This window comes from Spinacia oleracea, chromosome 3 (assembly GCF_020520425.1).
Source record: "Spinacia oleracea cultivar Varoflay chromosome 3, BTI_SOV_V1, whole genome shotgun sequence".
NCBI classification, from domain to species: domain Eukaryota; kingdom Viridiplantae; phylum Streptophyta; class Magnoliopsida; order Caryophyllales; family Amaranthaceae; genus Spinacia; species Spinacia oleracea.
Window position 1 is genome coordinate 47,312,597 of NC_079489.1, and position 18,541 is coordinate 47,331,137.

An 18,541-nucleotide genomic window follows, 5' to 3' on the forward strand; every position below is an offset into this window, starting at 1 on the left:
TGGCACACTTGACCTTTTTTCTATTAGTGACTGCACAACACATACTAGCACTAGAAAATGGTTTCGAAGAGCTCAATTGAGACCAAAAGTGCATATAGGACGAGGGTAAAAACTCTATAAAATATTAATATTTCACCAATCATAGAGATTTATTTTGAATTAGCTTTAAATTTCGAGTGAATGCTAAATTGACAGAAACATAAAGCAATACCTAAGGGCTCGTCCGTTATCAATTCCAGTTTTTAGTTTTAAAAAAACCAAAACCGATTTCTGTTTTAGTTTTCAATTTTCTCAAAACTAAAACAAAACTAACTATACTTTTAATTTTTTAATAGAATTTGCACCAACAAACCATATTCTTGCCAGATAATTAGGAGTAGATAATTTCCTTAGCTTCCTTTTACACCTATTGCCCCTGTTTCCTGCTACTGGAGAAACCCAATCAACAATTACACAATGAAGTGAAGCTAGATTGTATTATCTGATTATTATACTACATATGTTCTTAGTTGTTCATGTAATTAATTGTAATATTATCTATACTATTTTCGATTAATTTGGTACATATTTCATCCCATCGACCACACTAGTTTAATTCTCCTCTACTTCTAGCAAACCAATGGATGAGACGGTGAGTCTAAATACGGAGTATAAGATATTACCAACTCTGCAGCTCAACAAATTAATCTTGTATTGTAAAGTACTTCGTATAAGAATCCACCAACATCAAATCAATTTCTAGATCTGGTTTTTTCTATCCAATGTTTCTACCTTAATTTTCCGACATTAGAAACATCAAACACAACAAAACTTCTCAATTTTTCTTCGATTTTTATATACCTTTATCAAGTGTTGTCGAATTTCTTCATTTTTTTTCGAATTTAAACATAACCCAGATTTTTCTCAACCCCTTCTCTGAAAATGGCCTGATTAATTTTTAAGATGAAAGTATTTGGTTTGGGTAAATGAAGATTTTAAATAAGAGAGAGAAAGTTATGGAGATTTACAAGTTTAGGAAAGAATAATATTTCAATGAAATTAGTAGCCATGAAAAACTATGAAGAGAGAGAACTTATGGAGCAAGGAAAAAGGATTGAAGCAACGATAAGGGAGGAACGATAGAGGAGAGAGAGTGAGCGAGACATGTTATAAAAGCATACAACACTTTCTTCGAAAAATCAAAATAACGAAACCAGTTTTCCGTTTATTTATTAAAGAAACTGAACAAAAGTTGTTTTTTCAAACGTTTTATCCGGAGAGATTTTATTTTATTTTTAAGGAAAAAAACGAAAAAGGGAGAAACAACCATAGTCATTAGTCAAGAACAGACCCTAAATAGTACGATTGTACTCTCTGTTTGCACCAAAGAAAAAAAACAGTTTTGCAACTCTGTCCAATGGTCCATCTCCCAAACTCCCGAAGAAAACACTATGAAAACGCGGACTGAAAACGCCGAAGTAGACATGAGCAGTTCCAAACCACTAGACTCCATCCCACCAACACACCCATTCGAAATCACAAACGGCCTTACTCTCTCTCCTCGAATCAAACTCCGCCTTACAATCCACCGCGCCGACGCCACTGTCACTCCCTTAGACGAATGGAAGCTCAAGCGCTCTCTCGTCGCATTCTTCAAAACCTCCTTCTATCTCCCCATTACCGTCCCCGAGGAGGACCTCCTTGTCCGCCGCTTCAAGGACCTCAAGAAGCGTAAACGTGAAGACCCAGTTGCTGTTGCTTCCCTTTTCATTCGTGATTTAGGGTTCATCGTCTCCGCCGCCGAGAAAATCAAGGGTTACGATAGAGGCAACGACGGGTTGGAGGATATATTAGAGAAGAAGTTTCTGGAATGGCGGAAGCTTATGGTGGAGAAGATGGATGGTATGGAGGTCAATTTGGAAGGGGTTAAATTTAAGGTTAGTGTTAATTTGTCAGTTTCGGATGATTTTCAGACGATGAAGAAGGAGTGGCAGGAGTTCTATGCATTTGGCCCAGGTTTATTGTTATGATCTCTCTTTTCCATTTTTTTGTTTATTTTTTTTAATTGTTTAATTTTAGTGCTTTTGATGCTCAAGGTTAAATTTCTGTGTGAATTGTCAATTTTACCAGTTTTACTCCCTTTTCGACATGAAGGATATATTTTTTTGAAAGGTCGAAATAAAGGATTATAATATACTGATGGAAGCAAGTTCCTTTCTTGAGTATGGTTTTCTTGTGATGTACTTATGTTTTAAGGGACTACAGTTCCTTATCTAAAAGTGTATACTTGGTTATTTGTTGGGGAATAGTTTTGCTGGTTGTCGCAGCTCGTTAGGAGTTTATGATTCTATGGAGGGAAATAGCAGCCCACTGAACAAAAATGTTCAATATATAATTGGCATAAAGCAGTAGGATTGGTTAATGAAACTGCATTTCCTATTTTTGGCACAGTGAAATCGCTATTTTTTCATGTTTGCAAACTTGTTTTAGAAGTATCAATTGTTGATAATTGTAAGAAATGGATGACAGGGAGTTATTCAAGGAGTGGAAAGAAAGAGCCAGATACAATTATACTACGAGGTTTGCCATCACGATGGTTTGCAGAGCCACGTGTCTCGTCTAAACCATCTATGCTGGTTACTCACACCATTTTTTCCACCTTTGGAAAGATAAGGTATTAAGTTTACTTTATTCTGATGTTTTACTATTCCCTTGTTTGTCTGATCAGTCATGAGTTGACTTGGAGAACTCATTATTTATTTGCTGCTCAAATTAATTACTGGAGTTATTGTCGCTCATAATTGCTTCAGATTTAGTGTAAATTCCTTGGTAATTTTGTTTGATTAAACATTGAAAGAAACCATTTGAATTGTATACTTTGCTTATCGACTATTTTCTTCGTTCTTTTTACTCGACTAAGCTTGACTTTTGCACTATTCATTCACTCTCCTTAGACCGCATTTATACATAAGGAATAGTCATGTGAGATGTTGTTAGATTCGTCTAAATAAATACTATTTAAAATATCAACATTTAATAATTTTAACTTATTGATTATCAAATATACGAAGTATTAATAGTTGAAATTATACATTGGCAATTGTGATAAAAGAAACAGGTCAAGTAAAAAAACAGAGGAAGCATGTCAAGTGACTAAGATGGCCAGTCATTTCATTTAATCTTGATATAATGTTGTAATCTGATATACTTTTAGAGTTGGGTAACGCTTACAGCTTATAAACTGTCTTAGTGCTTGTGCAACTAAAGTCTCCCCATATTGCCCCATCTTAACTAAATGTGAAAAACAGTAAATTTACTTTTTTGTGGCAACAATTTTGCTGACAGTTTACTGCGAATGCTACGTTCACCGCCTTGTTTCTCAATGTGTTTCCTCAAAGTTACCTTCCTTATACAAGTTCTTCCATATCCCATTTAAGGAATGAATCAAGGCCCATCCTTTTTATCTGGAAGCTTGATTTGGTGCTTTTTGGGAGGAGTTTGATTAGGGTCATTCCATTCACAACTTCACATCCTTTTCAGGGACTACACCCTACATAGTTAATTAAAAGATACACTTCCCATAATTGGCCGTATTTAATTAAAAGATACATTTTCTATTTTTGGAATGTCATGGTTCCTACTTCCAATTATATTAATCTTTCTCTCTCTCTTCCCGTTCCCACACTTACTCACATTCTCTTTTTACTACAATAAATAGTTCACCCACTATTAATTTCTTACAATAAATAATAACTCAATACCTCACTTTCATCTTATTTTAATAAATTCAACTCATCCTCCTAAAACTACGAGCCGGACAAACTGTATCTTTTAATTAAATACGGAGGGAGTATGATGGAACCTAAAACAAGACTCTGACTGATAGTAGAAAAATAAGATTATCTTGGGACTCCTTATCACCATCACCATCATTTATCATGTCTACTTCTAATGGATATCTGTCAACCACCTTAATAGTCATCGGTTTTGCGGGAGTCTGGAGATCTACTGAGTTGCAAAAGAGGATTTGGATCATCGGAAACCAAGAACTAATAAGAGAACTATATACTTGTCTTGAACTAATATTCTCCTACCAATATTCTAAACCAACGAATACGAATATTAGCTAGTATAGGTCGAATCCATAGGAGTTGCGGGTTTCGTAACTATTAGCGTTTTGGCATAAGCTAGTTCGAAAACGTGTTTTTGTTTTAGGAAGAGACACTAAAAAGAACTAATCGATTGAAAGAGAAAACAAGGATTAAAGACACTAGGGGATTGGGGTTCACCAAGGGATAATAAATTAGGAGGCAAAAAGGAATTACAGAACTGCAAGGAAAAATGGAAAGGGAAGATTGGCTATTAACTCCCAAAGTCTCATGTCTCCGAGTATTTCTCAACAAAGGTGAATCATGCTTCCGCAATGACTCAAGATCGGAGAGGCAATGAAAAATGCTCAAACCGGAATTATACAATGCCAAGTAAATGTATTGCATTCCATTGACCAAACGCGGGTACGTCAAACCAATCAAACAACGAATAAGTCCCCCAACTTATACTTTTAATTGCAAAGACTAACAAATTTCTACCTTAAACCTCCAAACATGAATATCCTTGACTACACCCAAACCCCTAGATGAAAAACTATTCACTCATGGTATTAACAACAACAAATCTCATCACAAGGTATTCAATAGGAGAGTTCATTCCAAAGGAATCAAAAGAAAAATCTCTAACTAAATAGTTTAGACTAACTTCATCATAGCAGTCAAACCTATAGACAAAATTAGCACCAATGATATAATCAATATCACTAGAGCTTGAGAGAATCAATAGATTTAATAATAGGAGATTATGGAAATCAAAATAAACAAGCAAAATAGAAGATGAAGATTAAACGTGCCTATTTTTAGGCTTTTTGATTAATGAGAAAACAAATAGAATGAACATAACAAAACTAGAAATTAATGACAATAATTGAGATTAAGAGTTTGAGAAATTTTACAATGAAGCTTCAATTCCAAGCACAAATGAGCAATAAATGAAGGTTTTTCTTCTTTCTCTTTCTAAATAAAATCTGATTATTTTCGTTCAAAACTAAGGTAAAACTAAAATGCCCTAAAAAGCTATAAATAGTCTCGAAAAAGAAGCCAACATTGACAGCAGGTTCGGCCGAACATGGTCGCACCTTCTGGGAGGTTCGGTCAAACTAGAGGGTAGGTTCGGTCGAACAAGGGGGTAGTTTGACCGAACACATCAGGTCTTCAGAAAGTCAGTGGCTACTTCCAAAATCAAAGTTCGGCCAAACTTGATGGAGTTCGACCGGACCATGGCTAAGTTCGGCCGAACGTCCTCAAGGTTCGACCGAACGTCCTCAAGGTTCGACCGAACCTCTGCATTCCTTTGTTTCACGGACTCTGTTCTGGTTCGGCCGGACTTCTTATGGGGTTCGGCCGAACCTCTTGACTTCCCTTAGTTGTTTGGCTTCATCACTTCTTCTTCGCTCCGACTCTTCCTTGGGATGATGTTGACTTCTGTTGGATTTCTCATCCATTTTACCTATTTTCTACACCTTAACACACCCGTGAAAAGCAAAAGCATGCCAAAATAAGGAAAAAGAAGGAAAAAGGACGGTAAATGCGAGTAATGGAGTCAATAAACAAGGAAAGAACAAAGGGAACTAAAACAAGTGTAAACGGTGAAAAACAAAACGAAAACAAAAAGAAAAAGGATCAAAATAATACCCTATTTACGTCACTCATAAAAAACCTGCGTGAAAGATTTGGACCTTAAATTCATGTAGATAATGAGTCCGAATTGACTTGGAGCATAGCCATGATTTGTTGCTGTAATCATGGTGCTGGGTCTCGTAATTATCTTTCTTCACGTATTTTGATGGTAAGGCTTATTACCAAGAATCATATGCCTTATAACGACCGCAACAAGAGCCTCAAATGGAGGCTAGAATCTTATTTGACACCAAGTTTGTCTCTCTTGTCATAAAGGAGGCATGGACTCTGCTTAGTCTTCATTCACTAAAGTCATAAGACATCGCCTATTTCCTTCTGATTTACAGAAAGACATACTTCTAATGATGGAACACCCTAAATTCTAGCCACTAAAAACAAAAAGAAAATAACCCAAGGCCCAAGGGTTATGTTGGTAACATGGAATTAAAACTTGACGTAACGGCCGTTCTGTTACCTATTTTGGATTTCCCGTTCCACGAAAACCCGATACGTTACGGTTTGACAAAAATCACGTCTTTCTCCCCGCGTTGTCCGTTACGTAACGGTGACTCGCCGCGTTTTTCTCCGTTACACCGCTCTTTTAGATAAATTGACCAAAATTATTTTTGTAATTACTTATGTAGTTTATGAAACATGATACACAAAATATAAATACTCACTCATATTAGGATGAATTTGGTTATATTGCGTTGATATAATACTTTTTAGACAAAAAATGTAATAATAAGGCTTAGACATTTTAATGTGTTTTTTTTAAAAAATATTCACAATGCATCAGCCGCGATCCGTTCTATTCTTCCGTTATAAGCAGTTTCCGCGATAACGTGATTGTTACCGCGAACGCAACAGTTACCGCGAATGCGACCGGATCCGCTTTTTTTTTCTTCTATGGTTGATAGTATCCGGTTGGCTGCTGTTGCTTCACATGCATGAAGCTACCTTTGAAAGGTGCCTACTTCCCCTTTTTGTGCGAGCCTCCCTCTTGTAGCTTTGGCAATTATGCTCTTGGTTTACTCAAGTAATACATATTAGCTCATAAACAAAAGGTCAAAATTGAGCTGGCTCTATTTTGGCGTAAGCTTAATCAATCTGTGGGCTAATTATGATCGGTCCAAGTCTTATCTATCGGTTACACCTTGCCAAAAAATACAATACAACGTGAACGTGGCCCTATCGCCCTAGCTCTCTTGGACACTCAACTTCTAGGAGTTGAGCACAAATAAGTTCTTAGCTCACTTAGGTACTTAGGTGGTAATACCCATGTACTTAGCTTACTGAGTTGCGTTAGAGACCAGTAAGTGAGTTATACTTTGGTTAAAATTCTTTTCACCCTTGATCATTATTGACATAACTAAGCTCAGCTGACTTAGTTTAGGCTCAATGATATGTCATCTGTGTGATCAGTTAATCTACAAGTTAAGCAACTTAGCTTATGGAAAAGTATAACCTGGGCTATGTGCCTATGTCACCTATTCCTTTTCCAGTAGGTAAGATCCACAGCCTACTGAAGCTCATTGTGCATCCAGTGATTACATTTAGTCTTATTTGTTGAATTTGTATTGGTAAACTTCTTTGATCATAGTGTTCAATGATCATAATGTGCTTCTGTGCTTGTTAGTTCTGGGAAGTCTTGCGACACTGAAATACATAATTGCATAGTTGTATAATATTTTTTGATCTTCAAACTCATCGATAATAGGAATCTTAATGTCGCTGAGGACGATGATCTAGGTAAGGATACCGACGCAGATGATGAAGACCTAATCTCAGGTCTACAGTGTAAAGTCATCGTTCAATTTGAGCAACACAAGGCATTTCACAATGCATTGAAGGTCTTGTGCAGTCGTTCATTGCAAAAGGTAAAACCTTAGGCTTTTCTTCCAACCTGTCTCTTACTTTTTAACCTCAGATCATACCTGAAATAGATGGTATTTTGATTGTTGTTTAGGCTGAAGTAATGTTGATGACTGAACAATTTCTTATTGGGACAAATATTTATCAATAGTCTTTAGTTATAATAAAAGAGTTTTTGCAGCTAAAACTTGAAAGCACCATAGAGCTCTTCAATTCCTTAAGAAGTAGGAGATCCATGATCATCTTCCTCATAACCCCCTCGGTGTGCAAGGGGTTCTTAGGTTTTATTAGGTGCTTTCGAAATCAGAAGAATTTGCAGCGAAAATGACGCCTAATGACTTCATATATTTACTGTACGAGTTACATTTTTGTTTGCGTGGGTGAGTAGGCATACCTTTTCTAAGTTTGTTGATCTTAGTTAAGTTTATCTATTCCGAGACAGGTATAAGTCTTGTGCTATGACAAAGCTTCTTAAGTCGTGGTAACATTCTAATGCGATTGATTGGGCTATAGAGTTCTTTCACTAGGGAGGACAGGAGAGCTGGAGAGCAGAAAGTACCTTTTATTCAGTAGCGCACCGCACCATAAGCAACGTAGGAAATCTCCTCTGGTTAACTTCGTAAATTTTCGGGAATGTGTTTGTTCCCTGTTTTTTTTACTCCCTCCGTATTTAAATAGGAGAACACTTGGTCGGGCACGAGTATTAAGGAAGAATAGTTGAATGAAATAAAATAATAAAACAAGTGGGGTTGGGGTAAATATTTTAATCAAGTAAAATAAGTGGGACCATTAGATTTTGGAAGGGTATGGGGTGGGAGGTTTATGAAATTAATTGTTTAATGTGGTAGTGGGGTTGGAGTATTATTTAATTAGATGGTGGGGTTGAAAAGTTAATAAGAATGGCAAGTGTATCTACTATTTAAATACGACCAGAAATGGTAAGTGTATCTCCTATTTAAATACAGACGGAGTACTAACCAAGCAACTCAATTATTTGCACATCTTTGTTTAATGTTTATGATACTAAACATATTTAAGGAAGACAAAAGTATCTTTGAATCACTTCTCTTTTTACGACCACTAGCACAACCCTCCCAAGTCCCCTCCCACCATACACCATAACAATCCCACCCCACCCCATACCAATATCCACCCGTGTGCTTCCAACCTCCATCACATAATTCTCTATGAACTATTCACCATATTACCATCACATTTCAACAGCTCTCCATATCTTGGACAGATCACTTAGTAGACTTCTCTACCCGATAATACTAATATCCCACAACCACTCTGTGAAAAAACAACCTTGTACCCAATCCCCATAAAACATATCTACAAAGACGACTAGGGGAACCGAGATTCATATGATTTCAGTGCAATTGTTACAATAATGGGCATCAAATACATCTGTTAAGGTTGTAGACTTGTAGGCAAGAAATGGAGTCCTGGATTCTCTTTTATCTTGTGGTTTAGGGGTGTCTATTCAACTAATCTGACCTAAACTTATTGGAACTGATCAAACTTTTTTTTTTAAGGGAAACTGATCAAACCTTATTGTAATTTATTTTTGTTAATAATAATTATAATAATAATAAAATAAAATAAAAATAAAAAATAATAAAATAATAATAATAATAATAATAATAATAAATTATAATAAAAAAATTATAATAAAAATTAGGAAAAAGTACTTTAAATAATCCAACCTTTCGACGATTTTCTGTTAATAAAATAATCCAACCTGTGAATTATTGTCTAATAATCCAACCTTCATACCCCGTTAACTTTTATTAGACCCAAATGATCGAAAACCGGGAAAGAAGGTCAACTCTCTTTAAGTTTTTTTCCCCCTTCACCAGTTCACCTCCTTCCTTCTAACTCCTCTACCTCCATAGCCTCTTTCTGATATCTCCTCTTCTCCCCTCCCTGCTACTTCCATAATGTCAGCCCACTAGAAAATCGCCCAAGAAATCCTATGCGCGCCTCCCTGAAACACCAAGCCACCCTCGAAACCCGACCTCTCTCCACCGTCTTCATCTTCATATGCAACCATCATCAACACCCTAATTAGCTCCATTAATGGACACCCCAACTCCAACTCCAACTCCAACTAATCTCCCATAAAAAACGACCAAGAACATCGTCTCTGGCCTCTGCCACCGCAACAAGCAGGAGAAGGCGGAGAGAGAAAACCGCAACTCCTCACACCCAAACTACCACATGCATCGCATTCATACCTATCAAACTCGTCGCTATCAGCAAGCAAGCCTAGTCACCCAGACTCGTTGGAATGTCGTATCCAAATCAGAAATTTTGGACTTTTTGAGTGAATTTGGAAATTATTCAGACAACTATTTTGAAATTTCGGCATGAATTACAGTAACTGGTGTTTAATATCAAACAAATTAAACTTATTCACAATTTAGCTTTTATGAAATCAAAGGTTTTACATCTAAACAAAAAAATTTGGGGCTTGTGGTGTTCTTGGTGTAGGTGGTGACTGAAGATGGTCGTAGTGGAGCTAGGAGGTGTTGTGGGGTGTGTTGAAGGGGGAGGAGAAAGAAAGGGACGACGGTGGTGTTGGAGTTGTTGTCATCGATGGCGGTGGTGTTGGAGTTGTTGACGGGGAAAGAAGGAAACGAAAAAACTACTAGAAAAAGAAAAGAAAATTGAAAATTATATTTTGAAAAAATAAATAAATTATGACGAATAGTTGAATGATACGTGTACATATTGGGTTGGTGACTGGTTAGGTGCAATAAAAGTTAATGGGTTGCAAAGGTTGGATTATTTAAAGTAATTTTTCCTAAAAATTATAATAACAAATAATAATAATAATAATAATAAATAATAATGATAACATTAATAATGTTAATAGGATAATAATAATAATAATGATAATAATAATAAATAATAATAATAATAACAATTATTATTAATATTGAAACTTATTGGAATTTATCTGAACTTATTGGACCTGAAACTTATTATTTTAAGGTGAACAGAACGCCCCCTAGATATAGTAAAAAACCAAACTTCTCTTAGTAAAAAACCAAACTTCTCTTATTGCATCTTTAACTTAAATTGTCTGGCCAGATTTTTCAATATATTGACATCAATATAGGAAATTAAATTTTAAGTTGGAAAAAGAAAGAAAGGGTTTTGTAATGGTAGTAGAGGTTGGGTGTATAGGTATTGCGGAGGTTGGTGTGGGGCAGGTAGGTATTGCGAAGGAGGTGAAATGTGCTGATGGTGATATAGCTAGGAAGGGGAAGGGGTTGTGGTGGGGGCTGGGTAAGGGGAATGGAGGAGAGATACTAAAAGGGGTAAGTTGGGGAAAGCGTGTCTTTGGTTAAGTAATAGGGACTTAAGGTGGTTTTTAGAATAGTACCCCTACTTGGGTATAGTTTTAGATTAAAAATTCCTTTTTAAAAGTTGGAAATTTGTACTTTTGCAAACAAACTACCTTGTAAAGGTGACATGAAAGCACGAAACAACCTTTTACGATCTTTTGTTGTGAATCCCATAATTTGACTTTCTCCGCCATTGACTGTCATGTCTAAGCCACGTGACTTCATTGTTTCCCCTTTTCTCTTCTCTCTTCCTCCGTTTTCCCTCCATTTTTTCCTTGTTTTCTTTTCTATCTCCTCATTCCTGTCCTTCCAAGCCCAGTCATCTCTGCAATTTGGCATGAGTAATCCTCAATGTTATCTATTTTTAATTTGTGAGGGAGTTAGAGTGGAAATAAATATGTTTTTCTTCTAACATCCATGTTTAATTCACCTTTTGGTCAGACCTCGAGAAAGGGTGGTAATCTTTACATCTGCAACCTAAATGGCTCTCTTTCACAGTAGGCTAATTTTATTGAAAGGGTAGTTTAAAACATCTTAATATAATCATATCCAGTATTCTGAAGTCTTAAACACAAAGTAAATTATACAGAGTAACAAAATTTTACAATATGCATGTCATGCATCCCATCCCAGAGGGGGCCAACATAGTATGGCAACAAAGCCAACAATATTGGAGCGACGTATCCAATTATACCACTTCAATCAATTGTGTCATACAAAAACAGAAAAACTGCTTCTTTTACGACGACAGACGACAAAACACGTTCGAGGCCAGATGTGGATAATTATTGTGATGAAACTGTAATTGTAAATGATTTGGATATGCAACACCTCCTATAACAGGCTTTAACATGAAGGCACAACTTCACATATTCTTCAGTTATGTTTTTTCACTAGCCTTAATTCCAATTAAACATCTTACCCAAAAGTTAAATCAACTGAATAAGGCCCAGGGAAAAGGTCTATTGTTATGGTCAACAGTGGGGAAAAGTCAAATGACTGAATTCCTTCAACATGACTGTTTTGCAAAAAAAAAATAACAAAATATAAATGGTAGTTTCGTGCCACCTGTTTTTATAGGTAGTTCTTCAAAGCGTATTTTAGTTTAACCATAACTGTTCTGTCTGTGTCTACTCCATTAATTTATACTACCTCCATTTCCGAAATTTGTTGACAAAGTTCCGCTTCTAAATTTGTTGACAAGTTTGCTTTATTCTATTTTTGGCATACCACTCTACTATTTTAGCCCTCCTTCAAAAATTACACCTTTTCATTTCCTCTGTTAATTTATCCACGTTTTTACACCCTCTCTCTTACTTTATCCATCTTTTTTCTTATATCCTTCCACCTCACCAACACTACCTCTCCTTTGTTTTACTGTTTGTGCAAATAGTAAATGCTTTTCTTTTGGTAAGTATAGTTGATATATCCAAAGCCGAAACAATTTTACAACCTAGTTCAAAACTGTGCTTCCATACCAGAAGGAAGGGCCAAAAGCCAACAGCAAGAACACAAACTACACGGGCAACAAAGCCTATACAACCAAGAATCTATTTTCAATATATGGACCCAAACCATTCTCTATCCCTAGCACTGGTTTTCTCATCCATCAAACTATGTATTCTGTTCTTTACATCGACTTTAATATTCTTTACAAGTATGTCTGCTCTATCCCTAACACTGGTTTTCTCATCCATCAAACTTGTGATTCCATAAGGCGTCATTCCTAGGATGCCATATGTGATAAATTGCTGCTTGGATCGTAGTGAGCATGACACCCCTTCAATATTGTTGAACTGATTCTGGATACGCAACCACGTCAGAACTTACTGCATACATGTCCTGCTATATATCATTCAAACAGAACATGCTTGTGGTTTTTTTAAGTAGAACCACAAATGAGGCAAACGTCATCCTGACATATTCCATTTTTGTTCAACCTATCCTTTGTGGGCCTTTGCTAAATAGCTACCTATACAATAAATTTATGTTTAGGTAAAGCCATTCACTGCCACACCTAGTTGAGCCCAATTGCAAGTTGCAACATAGAGCTTGTTGACACAGGATTTCATAGCATTTCTTGATAGAGAAGCTGCTGCCAGACCCATTTGATCAGGTCTCTTAACATCCTTGATTCTATTTCTAACCCCACAATTCTTATTCCAATACAAGCAGCTATCTTTAGGTGGCTGGTATGAGTGTATGACCACCAATTTTGATCTTTCACGTACGCGGAGTGAACCCATTTTACCTGTAGTTTATCACGCTTTGAGCTAATAGCCCAAACATGTTTTCCTAGAGCTGCAGTGTTCCGGAGTATAGTATCCCCAACTCCTAAACCCCAGCCTTTTTAGGCATGCGCAACCACCTTACTTGGTGCAGTACTTCAAGAATTACCATGCCACAAGTAGGCTCTACACATAGCGTGGATGCTCTTGAGAAATCTTTGGGATAACAACTATTTGAAATCAATAAACATGTATACTCATTAAGACTGAATAAATAAGCAAAAGTCTACCAGAAAAAGAAACATTCCTTGAACCCAAACTCTAAATCTTGCTGTCATTTTTTAAGTTATTTGCTCACAATCTCTGGCAGAAATTCTTGTTGAGCAAATAGGAAGCCTCAAATATCTAAAAGGAAACTTGCCTATAAAAAACCAGTAATTTCCATAATATGTCCGCGGTATCCTCCTCTACACCTCTAAAAAAATACTTGTGACTTCTGGATGCTAACCTGAAGACCAGAGCTGTTAGTAAAAAGCTTAAACCCGTGCGTAAACAGCCTTGTAGACTTAACTTCTACTCTACAACACAAGATGACATCGTCCGCAAAACAAATATGAGTCAACTTCATTGCCTTGGATCTCGGATGGATTCAACACAAAGAATTCTAGACATGCATTATACACAAAGCACAAACAAAAGAGATGATAATGAATCCCCCGTCTCTCAGACCTTTTTTAGCTTCATAAAACCCATGGAGAGAGCCATTTAACCAAGAGAGAGTATCTAGGTGAAGTCACACAAACCATGGTTAGTTCAATGAAGTCAGGGGGAAATTTCAAGCCACTAGCATTTCCCAAAGGAAGTCCCAATGTACGGTATTATAGGCTTTCTTCAGGAGTTCAGGTTTATTTTCGTTAAACAACTAGGGACATTGCTTTTCCTTCCATAATGCCTAATACGAACATGACACCATTATATTGTGAGCAATAAATCTATTATGCACAAAAGCACCTTGGTTCTCACTTCTCAGCAATGATATCAGGAAGGACATATCTAAGCACATCATATTTTAAATACATTATTACAAAACATTGTAGCAAGATATTGGTCTGAAGTTGCAAGCAATGTCAGGACATTTACCCTTAGGCATTACCTAGATTGGGGGTAATAAAAGTCAAACCACCTTAATAAAAGGAAAACTAAGACAAGTGGAGGTGGTTGCAAAGAGGATGATGTGGCGGTGTTATGATAAGTGGCGGTATCGTAAGGAATAGGGGGGAAGGGAGAAGCTATTACCCCCCAAATGAGGGTAATAATTACCCTAGGGGGATGGTGGGTATCTAACTATTAACCCTTTTTTTTTATCTTACCAACACTAGCTTATTTTATTTATCACCCGTTCACCCCTTATCATCACCTCCAATAACCTTACTTTTTCTTGCTATGACTTTTATTACCCCTTAACGCATTACCCTCAATCCAAACATGCCCTTAAGGATAAGAGTAATACTAATATTTTTTACTTCCCGTAGAAGCTTCTTGCTACGGAAGAAATCAAACACAGCCTTTGTAACATCTTCCCCAACAGTGCCCAAGAATCCTTGTAAAACTGACTTCCAAAGGGCTTTTATCCCCTGGAATTGAGAAGATAACATCCTTTAATTTTTTTGCACTAAAAGGATGTTGTAAGATCTGATACATAGCTCCGTTAACAACATGAGCAATGTCAACAATTCCTTGCATCACCTTTCTTCTGGTCTGCATCTTTGCACCCAACAAGGAAATATAGAAATAAAAAACACACCAGACACCTCAATAGGAGAAGAACCCAATCTCCATTTTCCTTTCAGATTGCAAAGACTTTATGATGTATCAGCCTCTGCTTCATAGAGGTGTGGAATAGTTTGGTATTGTCATCACCATTGCTAATCTAGGAAACCTTAAGACTTTTGTTGCAGAAAGAATTGTAAAAGTGATTAGCTTTTCTAAATTCTTCGCTACCAACTACCTCTTTGTTTACAATATCATGGTTAGAATGGTCCTTGTGCAAGTCATGCTGACATTCCTCTAATTACCTTTGTGCTTTGTAAGCAGCAATCTGAACATCTTGAAACCGTCTGTATTGAGAACTTTGAAATCTTGCTTCAGCCTCTTAAATTTCTGGACAACACAGGACATGTGCATGCCATTAACTAAGACATTTCAGTTCTTGCTCACAGTATCTTCATATCGAGGGCTCAACTTCCACATGTTGAAATACCTAAATGGTTTCTTACCACCCAGCATATGTGGACAATGATTTCAACATACCCCTTGTTTAAGTAGCAAAACTCTGCATTGTCAAAAGAATCAATACATTTGTCAATAGCTACCACACTATCAAGTTTAGAGAAAACTCTATCTGATTCGTGGGTTGCTTATTGTTACACTTAAGAAATGTTAATAACATACAGACATGGAGGTTAGTAGTTGAAATGTAATTGCTTTATTCAACTAAAAAATAGAGTGGGAATAGGATAATATGGAGTGAGAGTAGACGGTCTAATCTTTATTTCAACGGTTACCCAGCAATTATAATTAGAAATTATAGATTATGAGTAATTGAAAAAATATATTTCATTAATATATTGGAAAATGTGAAATTGGTGAACTAAATTCTATTTTACCAGAAAGACTTGTTGAAACTAATTTAACAAGTTCAAAAACAGAGTCTGACAGTTGAATTGCTAATTGTTAATATCTGATCCTTTATTTCTAATGTGATACCTGGACTTCTATGGGCAGGAAGGATCACGCATGAAGGCTGACTATGATGTAACTTGGGATAAGGACGGGTTTTTCCAAAACGCAAAGAGCAACACACAGAAAAGGAATAGCCGAATCCCGGAAATTGGGGCTTGGCAGTACAGAAATGAAGGACGGTCATCCTACATTTCTCGCTACAGTCCCGAGGATGTACGTTCAAAAAGATTCAAGGTGAAGTATTTTAATGAATTGGTGGTCTACACTTACTGTATGTTTTTTTTTAATCTGTATTGAAAGGTTTTGCTTGATTGCAGGAATAAGGATCACTTGGGTAAGTAGCTTGTTTAGATTGAAGGTTGAGCAGGTGGGAGACTGGACAGGCTTAACTGGGGCCATATTTGCTCCAGTAACCCTCAGTTAGCTGAGATAATCTTCTAAATTCATCTGTTATGATGAGTGTTTTCTGCTGAAAGTTAAACATCTCACTGATATCGAATGTGCATAACTTATTCATGTCCGGATCATACTTATTCGTGGATTATATGTATGTGCTGATTCTTGGCATCGATATTCGGACTGACTGTAGAATCCTGAAAGTTAACTATTTCCAGCATTTCCTTTGCTATGTATTCAGACAATTTTCCTAACCAAATGTTGAGATTTTAGCTCCCCCTTGATCACATATTTATATCTGAAGCATTTTTAGATTTAAATATTTTCATATTAACACGCTTGATTCTCTCATGTGAGTATGTTATGCCACAATTTATTCTGCAAGATGCTGGGGTTGAAACTACCAGGAAATTTTTAGGGTCCAGTGTCGTAGCTCCATTCAATTGCCATAATATTTCCAGAAATATGAGTAAAAGCGAGGGCGAGATGACGGTAAGAACTAAGTAGTCGTGAAATATGTGGTGGAACTTGAACAGTTGAACCTCCCTAGTTTGACATTCTCTACTAGGCAGTTTTCCTCTTGTGTTTTTACTACAGGTGAAAGCTCCACTAAATTACTCTTGTGTCCAATTGGAGTATCACTCTTTGCTCTGATAATAATTGGCTTCAGTTTATTATTGTCATCTGAATGCATGAAACTAACCATCAAAGCGTTGTCTGCCCCAGTTCGCTTCATCATCCTTTGCTTCTTCTCCTCAACCTTTGCCACTACCTCTAACAACTCCTCGATTTGCCAAGGGATTTACCTTGTCTTTCTGATGCCTAACACTGGATTTTTTTTTTTACTAGTTTCAGCTTCATGATGGAAACCACATTTCACACAGACAAGATTTCGCCATTCTTGTCTTAACTGTTTATGCTTGAGTTTCACTTCATTCACAAAAACAAAAGACAACCTAGCTTAAAAACATGGAATATGGTGTGAATCGTCATAACTAAGTGGTTTAAAATCTGTCAATTCGTTGACGTTTTTTTTATGTACTTTTAAATCACCAATATACTAATTTGACTTTCTTGGAAGGACTCAATTCCATTTTAAGTTTTCAACATTTACCCACATGTGACATGACTCACTTGATTCATTTACTGTTTAAGGTTGATTGTTAGTTACATACACAACTGAACCACTTTTTTTATTCCCATCAGACTTTCTAGAAACTGGGTGTCACGTTTCTGAATCAAAAGAAAACATATTCAACTAGCACAAACTATTAATTATACCCTTGTACTATAAATATTGCAAGGAGGATAACAAAGTTATCCCAAAATTATTAAAAGTTACTCTAATACTTCAGCCGTTTCAAAAACATTGCTACACGTTTAGTTTTTTCACTATTCCATTACTCCTTCCGTATTTTAAAAAGAGATACACTTTGATCGGCACGTAATTTTAGGAGAGTTAGTTGAAATTATTAAAATAAGATGAAAGTGGAGGTAGTAGGTGAATTATTTATTATAGTAAATAGATGATGTGAGTAAGTGTGGGGACCACAAAAAAGAGAGAAATATTAATATAGGTGCTGTTTGGCAATTGGCTGTCGGCGGTTAGCTGTCGGCTGTTTTACTTGGCTGGTTTGACTGGCTGTTGGCTGTGGCTTTTCAGTTGGCTGTTTGACTTATAAAGATGTTTGGTAAACTCATTTGTTGGCGGTTGGCTGTGACTATGTAAAATGATACTTATGGACACTATTATGTTTTATTAACCATTTATTACATTCTTAGTAATTAATGAACCGAGTTAATTAGTATTTAAATTAACAATTTAATAAATTATTACATAATCTAATTAATAAATAATAAAATTAGTAATAAAATAAATGAATAACAAAAATAACTATTATTTACTTCTAGTTCAAAGAATTATATATTAACTTAAATATTTATTAAATAGTATTAATTAATATTATGAGTTATTAATTAATCATTGTTAATGCATGGTTAATCATTGAATACTCTATATTAATTATTTAATAAATTATTAAATAATTTAGTTAGTAAATAAAAAATGGAAAAATTGTTTTTGACCACCTACAAAAATCGAAAAATTATTTTTTACCACCTAAAAAATTAAAACTTGTATTTTACCACCTAAAAAATGATTAAGACTTGTTTTTTTACCACCTGAATACAAAAAAATAGATGAAACCTTTATGTATGACTACCTAATTCAATTTCA

The 18,541-nt window shown here is 35.9% G+C and overlaps 1 protein-coding gene across 1 annotated transcript; it reads left to right on the plus strand.

The window, feature by feature from the left end:
* The first annotated feature begins 814 nt into the window (after nucleotides 1–814).
* Nucleotides 815–16,656, plus strand: LOC110786180 (uncharacterized). The gene is made up of 5 exons (XM_021990713.2): nucleotides 815–1,995; nucleotides 2,509–2,653; nucleotides 7,429–7,588; nucleotides 15,952–16,143; nucleotides 16,227–16,656. Exons 1-5 carry the CDS (start codon nucleotides 1,431–1,433, stop codon nucleotides 16,230–16,232), a joined length of 1,068 nt encoding a protein of 355 aa, XP_021846405.2. The 5' UTR covers nucleotides 815–1,430; the 3' UTR covers nucleotides 16,233–16,656.
* Nucleotides 16,657–18,541: the final 1,885 nt, after the last annotated feature.